Below are 19,486 nucleotides of genomic sequence, written 5' to 3' on the forward strand. Positions count from 1 at the left end.
TCAAACACCAACTTTTCACTCATGCACTTCCTTGGAGTTTTCTTAATATGCATGCAGAGTTTCAGGCTGCTCAGTTTCATAAGTTTTGGAGTTATGGAAGACAGACACACACACACACACACACACACACACACACACACACACACACACACACACACACACACACACACACACACACACACACACACACACACACACGATCAGAATGTAAGGAGATGGAGTTATCTTTCATGGATACATGATCGGGACATCAGGAGTTTCAAGTCCGTTGGCATAAGAAGAAAAGAAAGACGAGGAAAGAAAACAAACTGCTTGAAATGGCACCTTACTTGTTTATGTCATTGACGTATTGGTTGCCCACGAAGTGCTGTGCAAGCGGTGTCGTGCTGTTCAGGCACTGCAGTACCGAGTTCATATAGCACGTGTTTCCAAGGTTTCGAAGACCGGTGCGGCCTCGACCCAGGCCGCCATAGGTTGGATTGAGGTCACGTGCACGGAGTGCAGAGGGTGAAGGACGAAGCTTTACTTGCATATTTGGTCTGAGAAGGGAAATGAAAAAGGATTATAAAAAGGTCTTAATGTGTTGTATGATTGTTGAATCATAGAGTTCAAACAAATTTGTTTAAGGAGCAAATTTTACATTAAGGTATTTTAACTTAAAATCAATCGTCTCCATTATGTTCCTGGTTTGCCGATGTGAGATTGGCGAATTGGGCGATTGTCCAACATCAGTGTTCTTCATTTGTCTGAAGTAGCCAGCAGACTATTTTAAATACCCCAGACAAGAACAATGTAACTTCAGATGTTGTTGCTAAAATAAACACAACAACGCTTCCCGATCAGCACAAGTGAAATAAAACCAAAGAAAACATAAACACCGCTATTGTGATCAACTTTAAACCAATTGAGATATTTTGCAACTGCACAACTTGTTTCACCTTCCAAATCACAATACTAGACTGAGGATGCTTCCAATGTGATTTGGAATTTTTTTGTTTGTACTCATGACTAAGGATGTACATAGCTTACAAGAAATAAAACAACACCTGCAACACTTTTCTAGGTATTGTCCAGCTTTGGATTCACACGTGTCCAATCAGAGTGGAAGCTTTCCCATGCCATCGTTGTGGAAATCCTGAGTATGAATACGTAGCTCGGGTAGATCATCATTTTTAACAAGGGCACTCGGTGGAGTGCATACCTCCTCCACGTAATGCCTGATTCACGAGAACATATCGGGCCCAATACATTTTTGAAATATCGTGCGAGATATCGTTTTTGGCCATATCTCTCAATGGTGAAGAATTACTTAAAAAATTAAGTAACTCTCGTATCCAGATCCAGATCTTGACCAAAACCGAATCAATTTGTCGTGGTCACACACCCAGCGTGTCCAACAAGTTTCATCCGAATACGTCCACGACTTTTTGAGATATTGTGCTATATATTAGTTTAGCACAATCTCTCAATGGTGAAGGATCACTTTAAAAATTATCAGATCTGGATCCGGATCTTCACCAAAATCGAATCAATTCTTCCTTGTCACATACACAATGTGACCACCAAGTTTCATCTAAACCCATCCACAACTTTTTGAGATATCCTGCACACAGACAGAGAGGGGTGAAAGTAACAACCTCACATGTTCAAAACTTATTGCACCAAAGATGGTCTCGAAGAGGAAGGGCTGTGTATCCCAACATCTGAAAATTCATACATGCTTTATGTTTTCCTGAACCAGAAATTTCATCATTTACTCACTGTTTCTTTGTCATCTCACATTTTTTTTTTGTATACAGTCAAGGCTCATGAAAGAGCCAGAACACACACAGAACAGATTAGGACAAAACACAACAAATGGAACAGCAGAAGGAGAAGGGAGAAACACAAACAGCAGTGCCGAGGAAGAAAATAGATGAAGATGGAGAAACAAGTGATGCGGGCAACGATGAGGGGTAGGGGAGAACGCAAGGGGTGGACAATATGGACACAGAAACAAAATTTGAGGTGTGGGGGAGGGGTGGTTTAATGGTTGTTGAAAAGATCATGGTTTTAGATTGGGGATGATCTGAGATGGTGGTGAACAGCTGTCTCGAAGACATGGAAGGAAGATTGAGATTGAAGAGAAGGTGGAAGTTGGTTCCACAGGTGGGAAAAAAGAGTATCGAGTGAGTGGAGGTGAGCAGCGATCCTGGATTTAGCTTGTTTCACCAGAAGGGAACTGATAATGGACCACGTGCGTCCTGCAGAAACCTGTAGGGGTTGGGGGAGAGGCAAAGCACAGAGAGGGCAGAGGGTGCAAGACCAGAAAGGAGGCAGAAGAAGACGGAGGGACAACCGACCTGTCGGCAATGGCGAAGTGAAAAGCCAATAGCCTCAGCTTCATCACGGGAGATTCCAATGATCTTGAAGGCCTTAGTTTCCACAGCATCAACATGAGCAAGATGAGAGGCAGGAGAGCCAGCCAATAGGGGAGAGCAGTACTCCATCAGGCTGCGGATGAAGGTCTTGTCGGTGGATAGGAGTTCAGGTGTGCCAAGGAAGGACTTTGTACAGAGGATTCCCAGTCGGCAGCTGACTTTGGAGGCCAACTTTGAAATTTCGTTTGCTCAAGAAAGATTGTGGCTGACAATGAGACAAAGGAGTTTGAATGACTGAACTTCCTCAAAAGGATTGCTCGGAAAGTAGATGTGAGGGTTTGCCAGATGGTTCTTTCGGAGAGAGGTCCTTTCCCACCTAAAGCAAAGCTGAAAGATGGCAAAAAGTTCCACCAGGATTGACCCAATATCAAATGAGTAGTTAAAAAAAATTTTCCCCCGTTTTGACCCCGAAGTCCCCACCCTTTTTCTCAAAAATTGCGGGGATAATAAAGGCATGTTCTGCCAAGACAGCAAAGACACATAAGATCAGCACCACAGTTGTCCTCCCGAGCATCCACAATCGAGGCATTTCAGTAAAATGTGAAGCGTTCTCACTTCCAAGCGATGCAGTGGCTTTCAGTAGCATTTGCAGGCCCACCATCCCTTGACCGAACATGTTTTGGCTGGACACGTGATGAGAAAACCAAATCATTGATCCCTGTGTGAGTTTCGTCTAATGTTTCAGCTGCTCCACCAGAAACTTTGGAAATTATCATGTGGTCTTGTCGATCAGATCAACCATGTGCCACCAACAGATGGAGCTGTTCAACAGCAAAATTAGCATGTACCTCGATTAGCAATTGCCAAAGGAAATCAGATGTATGCTACAGTCAACACACACAGGATTAATCATTATCTGATACTAATGATAAAGACAAGGATGAGGAGGATGAAGATTAGTACTGAAAACAGAAATAATACAACTGGGTGAATGTCACAATCCCAATTAACTTGCATCATCAGATGCCCAGCATTAAAGAGCTGCTCAGGTCGAGATGTTCTGTTATAGATTCACACGTAACCTTGTTTAATCTCCTAATGCAGTAAACCCTCGCCATCCGCTGGAGTTATGTTCCTCTAAACTTCCGTGAACGGCAAAATCGGGAACGGCGAACAGTTTCTAATATGCAAGTCAATGAGATACGTTCCAGCCTCCCAAAATAAGTCCAAAAGTCATTAATATCATTTAAAAAAAAAAGACATTTAATTGAAAAATAAGAACAATCGAGTAAATTAAGATAAAATAAGTAACATTTACCATCAATAAGAAGGCTTTTCTGCTTGGAATACTGTTGGTGGGTAGCCCCGGTCAGTTCTGCTTGAACATGGCCATGGCACGGAGGTAGTCGATCGGTCTCCCAGGAGCGACCCACAAATCCCTCGCATCTATTATGTTGTGATCTTGCCTTTGTGGAGCCAGGACTGTGTAGTGTTCCATCACGCGTTTTGTTGTGTGTAGCGGCCTGAGTAGTTAAAAAAAAAAAACCTCTGGCAGAGGTTGCAGGTGTCGTCGGTGGCATCTCTGATAATTGCTGATGAACTTGTCGGTAGAGATGGTGGAAATTAGTGGGAGGTGGATGGGGTGCCAGTGGAGGTCGATGGCATGGTGGCAGCGGGGGTAGATGGTTCCTTGAAGAACGAAGTTTTTTTTTGACTTGTTTTTCTTTGCTTTTAAGGTTTTTCTAGATTTTTTTTTATTGGCTTATAATTGCTGATTTAAGCATCCACCAAAAGCAATGCTCCTTTCCATGTTGGTGTCAATCTGAATGGCCTTTTGCTTCAAATCTTCCTCCAATTGTTCGAAGTTCTGAAATTATTTTGGCCGTCATTTGTGGCTTCTTTGACTGATCCTCTTCTTCTTCTCCTCCACTTTCCCTTGATTTCGTCAATTCATCCAGTTCTTTCTTCTGTTGTCAATTCCTCACCGTGGGACTCAATCAGCTCCTCAACTTCTTCTGCAGCAAGGTCTTCAAATCCTTCTCCTCCGAATTGTTTGGCCAAATCAACAATCTTCTGCACTTCAACCTCCACAGTAAGAAAGCCACAGAAGCCATTAACATCCTCAGGCCACACTTTATGCCAACAGGCATTCAAATGTTGAGTCTCTAACTTCATCCCACGAGTCCTTTAGGTTGCCAATGGTTGTTAAGATGTCAAATTTCTTCCAGCATTCCCTGCCATTGGATTTCGGGTCATTTTCCATGGCCTGGACGATGCGAACAAAGCTCCTCCTGGTGTAGTACGTTTCGAATGTAGCTATGACACCGTGATCCATGGGTTGGAGGATTGATGTAGTGTTAGGGATTAAATGTTCATCTTCCCACCATACATTCAATAGTTTTTCCATTTTTTCAATGTATGGATCTCTGCGACTTCATGATGCTACTTTAGAGGCAATATTTCCACCAGAACTGACACTACCCCTAATTTTATCGTTACATTGACGAATGCAACAAATAGTGGACTCATTGACGTTGTAGTCCTTCACCAACACAGTAACACATGCACCACTCTCAAGTCGATCTAATAGTTTCACTTTTTTCCGCAAATTTCATCACTTTTTTATTCTGCTCTTCAGCAGATGCACCACTTGATGGACATTTTGGACCCATGATTAAAGAAACAGTATACAAAGTTTTATCACAATAAAATACCACACCTCACCGACCGCCAAGCAGCCAGAAGACAACGATGTGGCGGTGCGGCAGATGCTGGAAGACGCAGAATGTAAATTTTCAAATCGTTATATTTTCTGGTGACACGGGACAAATTAGAATTTAACACGCAATGTAAGGAAAATATTGTTATCCATACATTGAAGGTGTTAAAAAAAAATCTATATATATATATATATATTTGAAATACGAATGAGTTCAGGCAGTGTGGGTAACATTCAGGCAAAGCATGGTGATTGGAACATGGTATAGATTGGAAGGTGATGGTTTGGAAATTGTTATTGTTGGTTATGGAATATGTTTTATTTGCTTTTCATGGCTTGGGGCAAAGCATGGTGATTTAATTACTTGTTGTATGGTATAATCGATTAAAATCAATTTATATGCTACATCAGGAGTTTTCCTTGCTTGTGTCATGATTGTTGTTTGTTTTTTTTTAATCAATATAATCTCACTTGGTGCTGAGGAAGATATGGTAGAGCTTTCAAACAAACAAACTAATTGGTCATCAAAAAAGCAATACATTAAAAACAAGAAAAAGAGCAATCAGAGATTGCAGACCTCCACCAGGACTTGTTTTGTGTGTTGTATTTTGTGTAATGGTGTGTTTAGTAATTAATAAGAGACATAACTAGAACTGCCACTAAACAACTGCTAGCAGTGATGACCGGGTACCAAGACATCCCGCTTTGATGCAACCCCACTTTGATCGGACACATAACCCTGACCCATGACTATTATTATTCAATTGAATTTAGAATGGGATTAAAATAACTTCAATTCAAACGAGAAGGGCACTCGGTATAGTGCGTACCTCCGCCCTGCAATGCCTGATCCACGAGAACAAATCTGGCCCGATACATTTTTGAGATATCATGCTATATATTGGTTTAGCTCCATCTCTTAATGGTGAAGAATCGCTCAAAAAATTATAAGATCCGGATCCGGATTCGTATCTTGACCAAAATCTAATCAGTTCGTCCTTGTCACACACTGAACCTGTCCACAAAATTTCATCCGCATCCGTCCACAACTTTTTGAGATATCCTGTACATAAACAAACAAACAAACAAACAAACAGGCAGAAAGGGGTGAAAACATAACCTTCTTCACCTTCGGTGGCAGAGGTTAATCAAATGGAAGGCCAAATACTGGAGGTGCTGTCCTGCATCAGGAGGAACCTGGATAGGATTTTGGTTTCAGATGCTACCACTCTACCATCAAACCCATCCAAGCACAGTCAAGTGAGCCATATTCAAAAAATAAAATAAAATAATTTTTTTTTTAAAGAATCCAGATCAAAAAATTAAATAATTCTGGCTGACAGATGATGCTCCCGATCGAATGAAATTTTAAAAGTATCCACCATCACTATAATATCATAATTGTGAAGTTTCACGTCGATGGATCAAGCGGTTCAAGAGAAAGAATTTTTTTTAAAGATTTTCGCTCAATCCAATATGGCTGCCAGACCATGCAACTTATCAGTTATTCATGAATAGCCTGGTTTCCTCAAGGCTTGGGGACCATTTGTCTGAAGTTTCCCCTCGATCTGTCCAGCCGTTCTGGAGAAGATTATTTTATAGGTTTTAGGGTAAATCCAATATGGCTGACAAACCAGGTGACCTATGACATATGTGTGAACCTTTTGTTCCTAATGATTAGGCAGTCATATGTGTAAAATTTTGCCTCGATCTGTTAGGCCACTTCAGAGAGATTTGAAGGTTAAAAAAAAAAAAAAATTTTTAAAGGGCTGCCAAATCACGTGACCGATGACGTCATCAATCTTCACCACAACCCCAATTTTTTTGTCATACTGATCAGATGTAGCGTTCTACATATACATTATACAATGTCACAACGAAGGCACCTATGACATCATTGTTAAAAATCACTTATTCCCCATGAGGAGTACTTGTCATGTGCCAAGTTTCAATTTTTTCCTTGGTGCGGTTTCAGAGCTATAGAGGTCCAAAGTTTTTCCATTTTTCTAACATGGCTGCCACACCTCGTGACCTATGACATCATAATTATCAATAAGATATTCTACAAGAGAAGTCACTCCTATGGTGAAAATTTTTCCTCAATCTGACAAGCGGTTGCGGAGAAAAACCACTAAAGTTCTGCACAGACAAACAAACACAGACAGACAAGCCGGTAGGCGGCGATGGGTCGCCGAGCATGGAAACTAAGATATAGAGCAAAATGGATGTCATATAGCGGATAGGGAATCACTTTAAGATGATGCATATCAAATCTCATCCAGTTCCATTTACTGATAACTACTCGGTATCCATTTGAATGAAAAGTACCGAAAATGCGGTTTGAAATCAGAAATCCCCAAAGTTCAAGGGGGTGCTGTGGGTGAACAAAGATCTAAATCAAAAATCCGGCTCGATCGTTTGTGCACAATGTATTCCAGACGATTAGTGTGAATTTTCATGACCATCCGATCATAACCCTAGGAGTAGCATTTGGCGCGAAGTCACCTCCAGCTCTCGCATATTATCGATTTTGCACCTTTGACCCCTGACCTAAGCGAAATTGGTCAATATGTCCTGAGGCAAAGTTGTAGTACTCATTGAATACCATGAACCTGCAAAGTTTCATTCGTAACGATGCACTCACCTGGTCGCTAGGGGGCCTTCGATTTTTGCCAATTTTCGCGCATACCATAATTGTAGGGGGCGCTGCGGGTAAAGTATTCCATATATCACAAAAACCAGAATATATTTGATAGAGCATCAGCTGTAGATCATTCATGCCAAATTTCATAACCCTACGTGGGATAATGGCTTTCGGAATTGATTTCGCGTGAACGGTACCGATTTTGAAGGTTTTTCGGTTGTTGCTGGGGAACCAAAGCGTCCCTAGCAACCATCACAATTTCCAAAGCACTAGGCCATAATGTGTACCTACCACCCGAGTTTGGTCAAAATCCGCCCACGTTTACTACCAATTATGCTGATGACAAACGAACAAACATCCAAACAAACAGACTTACTGACAATAAGGGTCACCTATTTTGGCGACCGAAGACAGACAGACAGCCAGACAAACAAATGGACTCAAATGCAATACCATCTCCTCCAGTAAGGGTAACAAAAGTTTAAGTTTCATCAACCGAGTGCCGCGTTATCAATTCAAACATAAATTATAAATGGCTGCCATGAAAAATTCAAGATTGATAAAAGAATCGATGAGAAAAAATAACCACTGTTTTTAGACATAGACCAACAGCTTTGTCATTAAAAATCAATACATTAAAAAAAAAGCTTGTCCCATTCCATCAAGGGAGTGCCGAGTTATGGATTTAAATGTCAATCCAAGATGGCCACAACTTTAAATAAGGCCAAATCTATCTACTATAATAAATAGAGGATGTTTAGTTGTCACTATGTCACCTTTATTCGCTTGTCGATTGGTCGCGGCACTGGCTGAGGATGATTTGAGATGGGCGTCTTTATCACATGCTTTCCTCATGATATCAAGTATGATATTTTCGTGATCAACAAAATTTCTTTCAAACATGACAAAAATTTTAAAGTGCATTTCCAAGAATGTCCCTCAGCACGTTGACCACCGAAGGTGGGCCGAGAAGGGTACGAAGGTGGGCTGAGAGGGTACAAAGGGGGGATAAGTATGGTCCTCCAGCCTGGAGGGTGGGTGTGCCCACGAGTGTCTTAAATGGCCCAAGGGTTACAGAATGGAATCAATTCGATTTGATATCTGCACAGAAATGTATTATAGAAAATGCAATAATATGCTTGGCACACCAAAATTCCAGGTTTTCTCAAAATCCCCCCAGACTGTGTGTACAAGTAAACTTGGTCGAACACACTGATAAATATAGACATTTTGAGTTGAATATAAGATGGACAAGGAGGTTATTAAAGACGATAATCACCAACAATGACACATGGCAAATGTACTGCTGAGCATCATGTTTACCTCTTCGCTTTATGTTACTAAATCAAAAGATGAAGAAAAGAAAAGTTTTAATATTGACATTCTCAATGACGATATGTATACATCATGTGACCTTGCTTACCCTCTCCCTTACCTCATTATGGATTGAATATGCAGAATCCAGATTTTGACCCATTCTAAATAATGCATTTGAGACCACTCGATGTCACAATGCACAGAAATAACTTTCTTGTCAACAAAAGGTTACCTAGCAACCAGGAAATGTATTACATTCCTGTAGAATATCCTCTTGTGAACCAATACCTTGTAAAATAAATATTTTTGAAAAATAATCTTCCTCTGCCAGTCTCTTATTGTCTCATTCTTCCACAAACATCCTCCTTTAACATATGCAACCTCCATTTTGAACATCGGCCCACTTTTATCCTTATCCTTGAATACCTTTTGATGGTCATTTCTGCTTTTCTGGTTTAATGGCAAGGGGTTGCAGAGGATAAACATGACGTGTCAAGTCTGTTTTTTACTTTGTTTTCCAGTGCATAATGTTACCAAAAGTATAATGTGGTGGTATGTTTTAACGTCTAAAATAAAATGCAAGTACACAAATCAAAAATTAATAATGGGAGGGGATCCATAAAAGTGATTCACAAATTCAGTTCAAGGGGATTTAGGTTAGAATTGCCTTTTATATGTAGCACTTAAGAGCCAATCGTAAGATACCTTAAGAGCATTTAGCCAATGTGTTTACAGTTTGGCTTTATGTTTACAGTTTACAGTTAAAGTTGGACGAGAGAGACAGTTTCACAGGTGGATAAAATGGAACGATGGAACGATGGAATGAAAGTGTGTGAAGGCTGCGCTTTGGTTGATCTATAAGGAGGATGGTATTCAAATAATGCATGGGATTTGGAAGGACACCCTCAAGGTGTAGAACTGAAAGGGCAGGTGATGCAAGATCAGCTGGAGTGTAAAGGACTGAGAGGTCACTGATCTCGCTGAGATGGAACGGCAACGGTTCTTGCACTTCATCGTATTGGTGAGTGATGTTAATAATGTAAAGATCTTTGTTATCCGACTGGTAGATTTTGAAAACTCAAATAATATAATTATCCTGTTAATCCTGATGAAAATCCCTAACAGTCATGAAAACAGAATGTTTACCAGGATTCCAGAAGAGTGAAATTACACCACTGTGCAGGTGGAACCCTGGTAGTGGGTGAGGTGTCAAAGCCAGCCAGAAACTTCTCAACCTTCTCAGGTGGAAAGAAAAGTTTCCAATGAATAATGGAAAAGTGGAGACAAAATAAGAGAAAATGCACTGGGAACTCGTGCTTTGGAGGATTCACACTGTGCTCCCATATATGTTAAGATATAGGAATCCAACCTAACAGCTCAATCAGAATGAGGGTTAGGGATACTTTTACTTATGCCTGGTGTTGGCTTAATGGTTAGGGTGGTGGGCAGGGCCGGATTAAGGTCTTCGTAGGCCAAGGCCCTGAAGATTTTGTAGGCCAAATTCAAGAGTGACCAAAACGACGATTTTGAACATGAAATTTAATCGGAACAGACTGTTATGTGGTAAATGGCGATTTGTCCGACTTTCAAATTTACAAGTGCCTGTAAAATCCAATTTGGCTTCGAAATTGAGAAACGAAGGATACAGAAAACAAATTCGGAGGAATGTATGTATATTCAATTTCCACCCTGCTGAAACACCTTCTTTCGTGCCTTTTGGTTGGCAAACGACGCGATCACTTCGGAGAAATCGATTTGCTTCATCAGCTCAGGTTCAACACAAAGCAGAGCGAGCGTGGACACGCGCACCTGCCCCACGGTCGACCGAAGACAATTTTTCACGCGCTTTAGTGTGCTGATGGAGCGTTGACCCTCGCAGCTCGTAGCAAACATCGAACAATATATTCGGAGGGAAACAAAAATATTGGGGAATGTCTGTGTCAATAATTGTTGTGAATAATGTACTTGAGCATGTCCGATGCATCGATGAACTTGGAGTATTTCGAGCAAAGTTCTATTTCCTGAACTATGTCCATTTCAACGTCAGCAGGGTACGCTGAAACCAGTTTCTCTGCTCTGCGAGAGAGTGCATCATGGTCGAGGCTGTTGGCCGTGGGGATGAATCCAAACAGATCCGTGATTTTCTGATCCTCTCTCTTCTCCTATGGATTTCTGTCAGAAGGCGATCGAGTATGGAGAAGTACGTCTCAACTCTGAACTTCTCCCTGCCAGATTTTGGGTTTTCTTCTTCATCGAAGGCCTTCTTTCGCCTCTTGACCCGACGATTATCATCAGCGTAAATGATGGACTCAACCATCTTTTTGGCGCGGTCCTGAAATGCATCAAATCTTTCATCATTTCGAAGCGACTCTATGTATTCATAGAGGGCATCATAATGCTGCTTAACCGCTCCGACATCTATTCCAGGTTGTTGGAGACATCTGTTTACTCGATCAATGTAGCCAAGTAGATCAGACCAGACAGCGCACATGATTGCTGTTTCCGTCAGCTCCATCTTCTCAGCCAATGCTTTGGCTTCCAGTCTCACTGACAGAGTGTCTTTAGGGCGCTCGGCTATCTTCATTAGCGCCTTCTTTATGTCCTTGTAGCTTGCGGAAAACGCTTTACAAGCGTCCGCGCGAGATGACCACCTCGTATCGGACTCGGACAAACATTTGAGTTTGATGGCACGTTCAGAGTGACTTATTTAAAATGGCCCATCTTTGGGGAGATGCTGACATAAAGTTATACACGGCTTGAATAAGTCCAAAGCATTTGACGGCTTCCAAGCAACTCTCTGCGGCAGCGACTCCTACCAGATTCAAACTGTGTGCAGCACATGGTACCCACTGAGCCAATGGATTAATTTTACAGACTCTTGCTTGTACGCCTGAATAGACACCGGACATGTTGCTTGCATTGTCGTATGACTGCCCTCGACAATCCATGAGATCAATCCCATTGGCTTCCAGTACCTCTTGCAATTTTCCAAACAGATATTCACCACCGTGATGCTCAATGACGACGTACTGTAGAAACCTTTCGACGGCGCTACCATCTTGCATCACATATCGAAATATTACCGTCAACTGATCGATATGCGAAATGTCTGGCATCGAATCGATGAAAACACCAAAATATTTAGCATCTTTTATTTTTCGCACGATGGTAGATTTCACTTTTTTGGCCAGTTGTAGCATAAACTCGTCGCATATCATTGATGAGAGGTACGATGCACTTCCCTTTCCCTTGTTCCCATACACTTCAAGATGCTGGGCGAGAAATGGATCGAATTTTGAGACTAGTTCAAGACAACCAAGATAGTTTCCATTGTTAGCACAACCCAGCTGTTCAGTCGTGCCCCAGAACGATATTACAGCGACAATTCACTTCAGGATATTAGTCCAGTAAGCTTCCTCGTGGAGGTACCGCTATTCAAATGATGTGTGAATCCTGTCTGTCACCTTCATTTCGAGCGACTTTTTGATTGTGAGAATATGGGCAGTTCCACGCTCGTGCGACGCTAGACGTGCAGAGGCATTCTTCCGATTATTGAATCCGATTCGAAAATTACTGTGATGGCTTTCGTGATCAATGCCGTCGGGACATAGGAGTTTACACACGTAGCAGTAAAGTTTACCGTTTGATGGAGAATACAGTATCCAGTCCCTGTTCACCGTTTCCCCGTTCGTGAGTTTCCGCTGAAAGTGTTCGCGCCAAAAATACCATGTTTTATCTGGATACACTCGGACCGTATACGAAAAATCTGCGTTCCCATCTTGGCAGGGAGGATTCTGGATGAAATTATCCACGAGTTCTGCGGAAAGAGTCCATTCAGCAGGATCAGGATTGAAACTACGAGCCGCAGCACTGGCTGCTGTTGTTCCAATGCTTCTCTCGTTGCTTGATGCGACAGTATTGGTATCATCAGCTTTTGAAATGTGATGCAGTGCGAGATTACTTGATCCCTCGACATTGGCATCAGAAGACTCTGCATGCGCACATTCCGTTTGCTCATCTCGACTCTGGTGAGGGGAAAAAAATTTCAAGATGGATCCAGACAGTCTTTTGTTTCTGTTTCATGCCTCTTATTTTTCTCGCGTTTGCAAGTACCACTTTCGTGGTGTCGAATATATCCGTCGGCCACAGTCAAGAATAAAAAACGACAAATAAGAGCAAAACGAAGAAGTGCAAGCATCAAGGTGCTCGATAACTCAGAGGAAAGTAAGAGGGTGCCAGTATGTTCATACTCAGCGCAAACTTGACCCCACACATCAGCCAGACGATAGCGACGACGCCTGTGATGTGATCACATGGTTCCCACACTCGCTGTCGACGATCACTGTCTGGCAGCGTGCCAGCCGCCTTCGCTCACGGTGTGTACAGCCTTCCTGCACATGTCGAGTCACATAATTAAGACTGAAAAAAAAAACATCGTCGGAAATTTTCGTAGGCCAAGGCCCGAGCCTCATGGGCCTAGTGGTTAATCCGGCCCTGGTGGTGGGCTTGGGATCCTAGGTCCTGAGTTCAAATCCCACTTAGCTGTTGAAGTAACACCAGGTGGTGCTGACTCTGCCTGTCATCCTTCTGAGGTCAGCAAAAATGAGTGCCAGCATGCTGGTATCCTGTGTCGGAGTGGCGACCCGTCCGGGATTGTGTCCAATAGCCAAGGAGACTGCTTCAGCAGCACCAACGCTCTGCACAGAGTATGGTCCCAATGGATGGATGGATGAATACTCTTACTTCACTGTGGTCTCACATATTGGAAGAGGACAAAATACTTAAGACCAACATATCAGACACGATCAATTCTTGGAGGATGAAAATAGTAGGAGAGCTCAACTTTTAGTTCCAACAGATATTGATTGCAAGCTCTGAGAAGTGCTGTCAGATTATCTTTAATGGAGTTTGCCTTCCATGTTGAGGTGAGCAGCAAGTGGCTCTCTGCAGGTTTATATGTACCTGCGGAGAGATAATGGGCAGGATCGCCAGCCATATGTGAGATGGGATGAGTCTGTACATCAGAGAGAGCAGACCTTTGTGAAAACATTCCCAGGAGGTACTTGGGATGTTCCAATAATTTAAAACATGTTTGTTTGTTTAATCTCTTGAAGAATAACTCTCAGACATGGTGCAACACTCATTCAGAGTAAATGATGAGCATTAACTTTCCTGTTTTTTTGGAGAAGTGAGATCAATGAAAAGGATTGTTCCTTTGCAGAGTTCTTGAAGGATTATCATGGAGTAACTAGAATGGAACTCTTCGACATTGCGACGTCAACAGATATGCCTCCACCTATATTATTATTGAAGGCATTTATGTAAAAAATAAAAAAAAATAAAAAAAAATAAAAAAATAAATAAATAAATATATATATGTATATATATATATATATATATATATATATATATATATATATATATATATATATATATATATATATATATATATATATATATATATATATATATATATATATGGCTGCCAAACCACGTGACCAATGACGTCATAAATCCTGCCTACACACCAACCAATAAAATTTAGCCATAGATTACCCTCAAACATTTTCATACTGATCGGATAAAGCATTCAACGCATACAATGACGTCATAACGAAGCCACCTATGACATCATCACCATCATCATCAAAAAAAGAAAGAAATCATACTACTTGTTTCCCATGGGCCGGTTTCTGAGATACTGAGGTCCAAAGTTTTTCCTCTTTTCCAACATGGCTGCCACACCACATGACCTATGATGTCATAATTATCAGTAAAACATGCTACACGAGTAGTCACACATATGGTGAAAATTTTGTGTTAATCGGATAAGCAGTTACAGAGAAAACATAGAAAATTAGCATGGATAGACATACATATGTACGGACGGGTGGATGTACGGGCACTGCATCAGCGGCAGAGCTGCACTTCCAGAATATGATGCAACCAGCAGCCAGAGGCTGCGTACGAAACAACAACCATCTTGGAAATGTAAGATCCTATTTTAATAACCTGTGTGCTAAGGAACCTAGACTCACTTGGCAGAGCGATCCACCTTTGGCGTTGAAGGAGATACTGTGTCACTTGATTCGTCAAGATGCCCAAGTTCTGCCACGTTTGGAGAGGAGAAGGAACGCTGTAGTTTGGGCTTCCTCTTATTGCCTTCTTCTTGTTGCTTTCCCACAGAATTTCTCGACTGGTTACCACCAACGTCTGATGGATAAGACGGGGTTTTTTCAGCAACTTCATCTGTATGCACTGGCTGGTTGATTGAGGAACCAAAAATCTGCAAAAATGCACAACAACAAAAAAAAGGCAAGAGTTTTTACTGCCAACATTTGAACGCATTCATTGGGAAATCAAATATTAGAATCCCAATAATACTACATTATTTCCAAAATAAGTGTTACAAAACATTACTCAGGCAGTCAGGTTTCACTGTTGTTACAAGTGACATCAAGAAGCGTTCGAGTCAGATTAACTGTTTTTTAAAAAGTACGCATAGTTTTCGACAACTTGATTATAATTTTTTTTAACCCACATTTTCAACTCTTTTCAACTCAAAAACAAAGGGCAAATTTAACGATAATCTTTTTTTTTCAATGTTCACCTGTAAAATAATATATATTTTTTTCAATCACATTTTTTCTTCAACTCAGTTACTCATTTTCCAGAGTTCTAATAAAACAAAACTATCATTAATGCTGGCCTTAAATAGCACGAATGTTAACCCTTTGAACCCTAGCAGCCATTTTACCAGCCGCTATTCAAATCTCCATCTACCCTCACGGTTGAATTATCTCGTGAACCCAGGGTGAGGGAGCGAAAATGTCCAAGGAGCTCAGGGTTCAAAGGGTTAAAGAATAAAACAGTGCAAACCTATATTAAAACAACCGAGATGGCAAATTCCAATTAAAAAGAGAAATTAAACAACAACAAACAAAAAACAAACACCTCGATACAAACAAATACAATGGCTAAAATGAAAAGGAAGGTGTCAGTAATGATCGCGATCCCATTCTCAACAACGCGTTCTGGAGGGATGTCATCGTTTCATATATTGGAAAATATATTGGAAATATTTTTCTTGCTGAAAAACAACATTAAACTGGAAGGGCATTCGGTACAGTGCATATCTCCACCACGCGGAGGCGATGAAGCATTAAGTAAATAGCATGCGATGAAGAAAATGTAGCAACTTTAATTTGCTCTCATAGAGACAATTTGATGCTCTTTCCAGAAAACACTACTGATGCTGTGTGAGGGAGGTTCACAACCAAGTGTATATAAACAATGTGATGGTGTATGTCGTGGTTTCATTTCTCATCATTCATTGCTTCGCGCATAATCACCAAACTTTGCAGAAATAATTATCCCATGTACGCGAAGCAAAAACCGGGGTAAATCAATTGGTTCATGTCCGTCCATCCGACTGTCTACAAACGTCAGTTTATGATCGAGGAACAACAACTTATTTAAATCGAATGTCATGTTTTGAACATGAATCAGAAAACAAACCTGTAATTTTACAGTGCTTTGTCTCTGAATTCGTCCTGATCGTGCGGGCGCAGAGAGAAGCGAGATAATTTTTCGACTCTGTCTGCCTGCCTGGTCGTCAAACAAAACTGAAAATCTTCCAAACAGGAAACTTACTGTTTTAAAGAATATTATAAAGGACACAAACAACAGGCATGAATGACTTAAATGTTAATCTGCTTATAGTATCCAACTGAACTTCCAAGCTTTATCCCATTTGGACCAGTCAAAAGTGAACTTCTCTCAAAGAGTTCACCATACCGGATACTACCACAATATGCCGATGGGCTTCATGCCCAACTGTCAGGACTGCTCTTGCTGTTATCTGCATTTGTTATTGCCACACTTTTTGAAAAGAACCGGGGTATATTGTAATCGGCTCCGTCCATCTGTCCATCATGCGATCCCCTCCTAAACAGTTGGGCAGAAATTCACCAAACTTGGTAGTTACGATCACCACATAGCAACAACAGTACAATTTTGACGCCATCCCCTGGGGTGAGTAAAAAGGTCAAATACCAAAAAATGCAATTATGAGTAAATTTTCAAACATTTTTTCATGAAACTTTGTTTGTGCAATCAACATTGGAGGATGTGCAACAACAACCAACAACAACAACACACATGAAACATGTAACAATTTATTTAGTATTCGACCCCCAGTTCATGCCCCAGGTGGTGGGGACTTGCGGTCACATGGGGTAGTTTTAACTCAAAATTTGATATTGGGTCATTTCTGGTGGAACTTTATGCCATCTTTCAACTTTGCTTTACGTGGGTAGTGTGGGGATTTGCGATGGTGCGCCATCGACTTTGCCGCTGTTACATTTGTCAAGGGAGCCGAGGCTCGTGGAAGCGCTAGTACAGTGAATGGATCAAGACTTAAGACAAAAACAGGACACAAAACATGCATGCATTGGGTTGGACACATGTAGACAAGTTGGACACAGAGGACGCATCGGGTGGAGAATATGGAGACAGGAGGAAACTACCAAGGACAGAAAAATGGAAAAATGGAAAGAGGATGGATTTGGGTGGTGTTAACAAGGGTAGAAATGATCATGGTTTTGGATTCAGGACAATCTGAAATGGTGGTGAACAGCTGTCTTGAAGACCTGGAGGTCTTGAAGTCATTCAAACTTCATGAAGACCCCACTTGAAGACTAGATTGAAGAGAATGTGGAAGTCGATTCGACAGAGAGGATAAAAAAACAGAGGACCAAATGAGTGGAGGTGAGCAGTGATCCTGGGTTTAAGTAGTTTTACCAGAAAAGGGTTGATGGTGGACCATGTGAATCATGCAGAAAGCTTGTGGTGGGGGAGGGGGGTGAGGAGGGGCAAAGCACCGGAAAGAGCAGAGTGCAAAATCAGAAAGGAGTCTGAAGACAGAGAGACGACCAACCGATCTGCGATGGTGAGGTGATAAGCCCATAGACACTGCTTCATCGCAGGAGATTTCAATGATTTTGAAGGCCTCGGTTTCTACAGCGTCAAGCTGAGTAAGATATAAAGCATGTAAGGCATGTAAGGCAGGAGAGCCAGCCCAGAGGGGAGAGCAGTACTCCATCAAGCTGCGGATGAAGGCCTTGCAGGTGGAGAGGAGTTCAGGTGTGCAAAGGAAGGACTTTGTATGACGAAGGACACCCAGTCAGCGGCTGGCTTTAGAGGCCAACTTTGAAATGTGGTTTGCCCAAAAAAGATCATGGCCGAGACCCAGGAGTTTGAATGACTTGCAATATGAAACAATGATTTCATCACTGCACGGATTGTTGACAAATGCGATTATTTTTTTCCTCCGATGAGCTCGTCACCTTCACCACTGAAGGTGGATGGAGGTTATGTTTTCACCCCTGTTTGTTCATTTGTCTGTGAGCAGGATATTTACCTTCGCAAACTTTGTTGCGAAGGTTATGTTTTGATCGCTGTGTATTTATTTATTTATTTGTGAATATGTGTGTTTGTTTGTTTGTTTGTTATTCGCATAACTCCAAAAGTATTGAACTGAATCGTAGCAAATTTGGTGGGATGATTGGTCATTATCCGAGGACCATTTGATTAGATTTTGGGAGCGATCGGGTCAAAGGTCAAGGTCAAGGTCATGAAAAGGTCAAAATCGTCTTTTTACCATAGCGCGGTCAATTTGTATCCAATTTGCATGCAACTAATGCCAAAATGTTCAGAATTCAATGCCCCATCTTGTGATATGTGACATGACATAATGACATAATAACCCTTATTAGCGGTTGGGAGTCAAAGGTTAGGGGGGTCACGACATTGCAAAATGTGCGGTTTTAGTCATAACACGGTCAATTCTTATCGGATTTGCATGAAACCAACACCAAAATGTTGACTGTTCTGTTCCCCACACTCAAATACCAATTACAAAATTAAGAGTACAAAGCTCAAGGTCGAGGTCATGAAAAGGTCAAAATCGTCATTTTGCCATTGTGCGGTCGATTTTTATCCAATTTGCATGCAACCAATGCCAAAATGTTGTGAATTCAATGCCCAATCTTGTGATATACGATATGACACAATGACGTCATTACCTTTGTTCGCGGTTTGGGTCAAAGGTCAGGGGGGTCAACGACCTTTATAATCATAACGCGGTCAATTCTAATACAATTTGCATGTAAGTAGATTCAAAATGTTTAGAATTAAATTCCCTATCCTGTGATGTGTAATATTTGATTTCTTATAATGTGACCAGTTGTCATCAGATTCACTTGACACCTACACCCAAAAAGGTCAGGGAGTTCATACAGAATTTGTACAATGTACGTGAATCAGTGTCGAACAGCAGGAAATTTAATGTTTTTAAGCCATCATAACACATATGAGATGGCAGACGTGGTATGGGATTAAATACCCTCACAATCAACGGTTTCTTGGGGGGGGGGGGCAAAATGT

At 41.4% G+C, this 19,486-nt stretch overlaps 1 protein-coding gene across 2 annotated transcripts in view; it reads right to left on the reverse strand.

Annotated features, from left to right (window-relative positions):
• The window catches only part of USP8 (ubiquitin specific peptidase 8), an 83,155-nt gene that overhangs the window by 13,388 nt on the left and 50,281 nt on the right, over window positions 1-19,486 (reverse strand). For both annotated transcript variants that reach the window (XM_085847582.1, XM_085847581.1), the window contains exons 14-15: window positions 15,079-15,326; window positions 330-539 (exon numbers count right to left, since the gene is read on the reverse strand). In XM_085847582.1, coding sequence (XP_085703708.1) covers window positions 330-539; window positions 15,079-15,326 — 458 coding nt within the window. The remainder of the gene's footprint in view (window positions 1-329; window positions 540-15,078; window positions 15,327-19,486) is intronic.

The sequence above is a fragment of the Eptatretus burgeri genome, chromosome 11 (assembly GCF_056783735.1).
Source record: "Eptatretus burgeri isolate ZD-2024b chromosome 11, Ebu_testis_v1, whole genome shotgun sequence".
NCBI classification, from domain to species: Eukaryota; Metazoa; Chordata; class Myxini; order Myxiniformes; family Myxinidae; genus Eptatretus; species Eptatretus burgeri.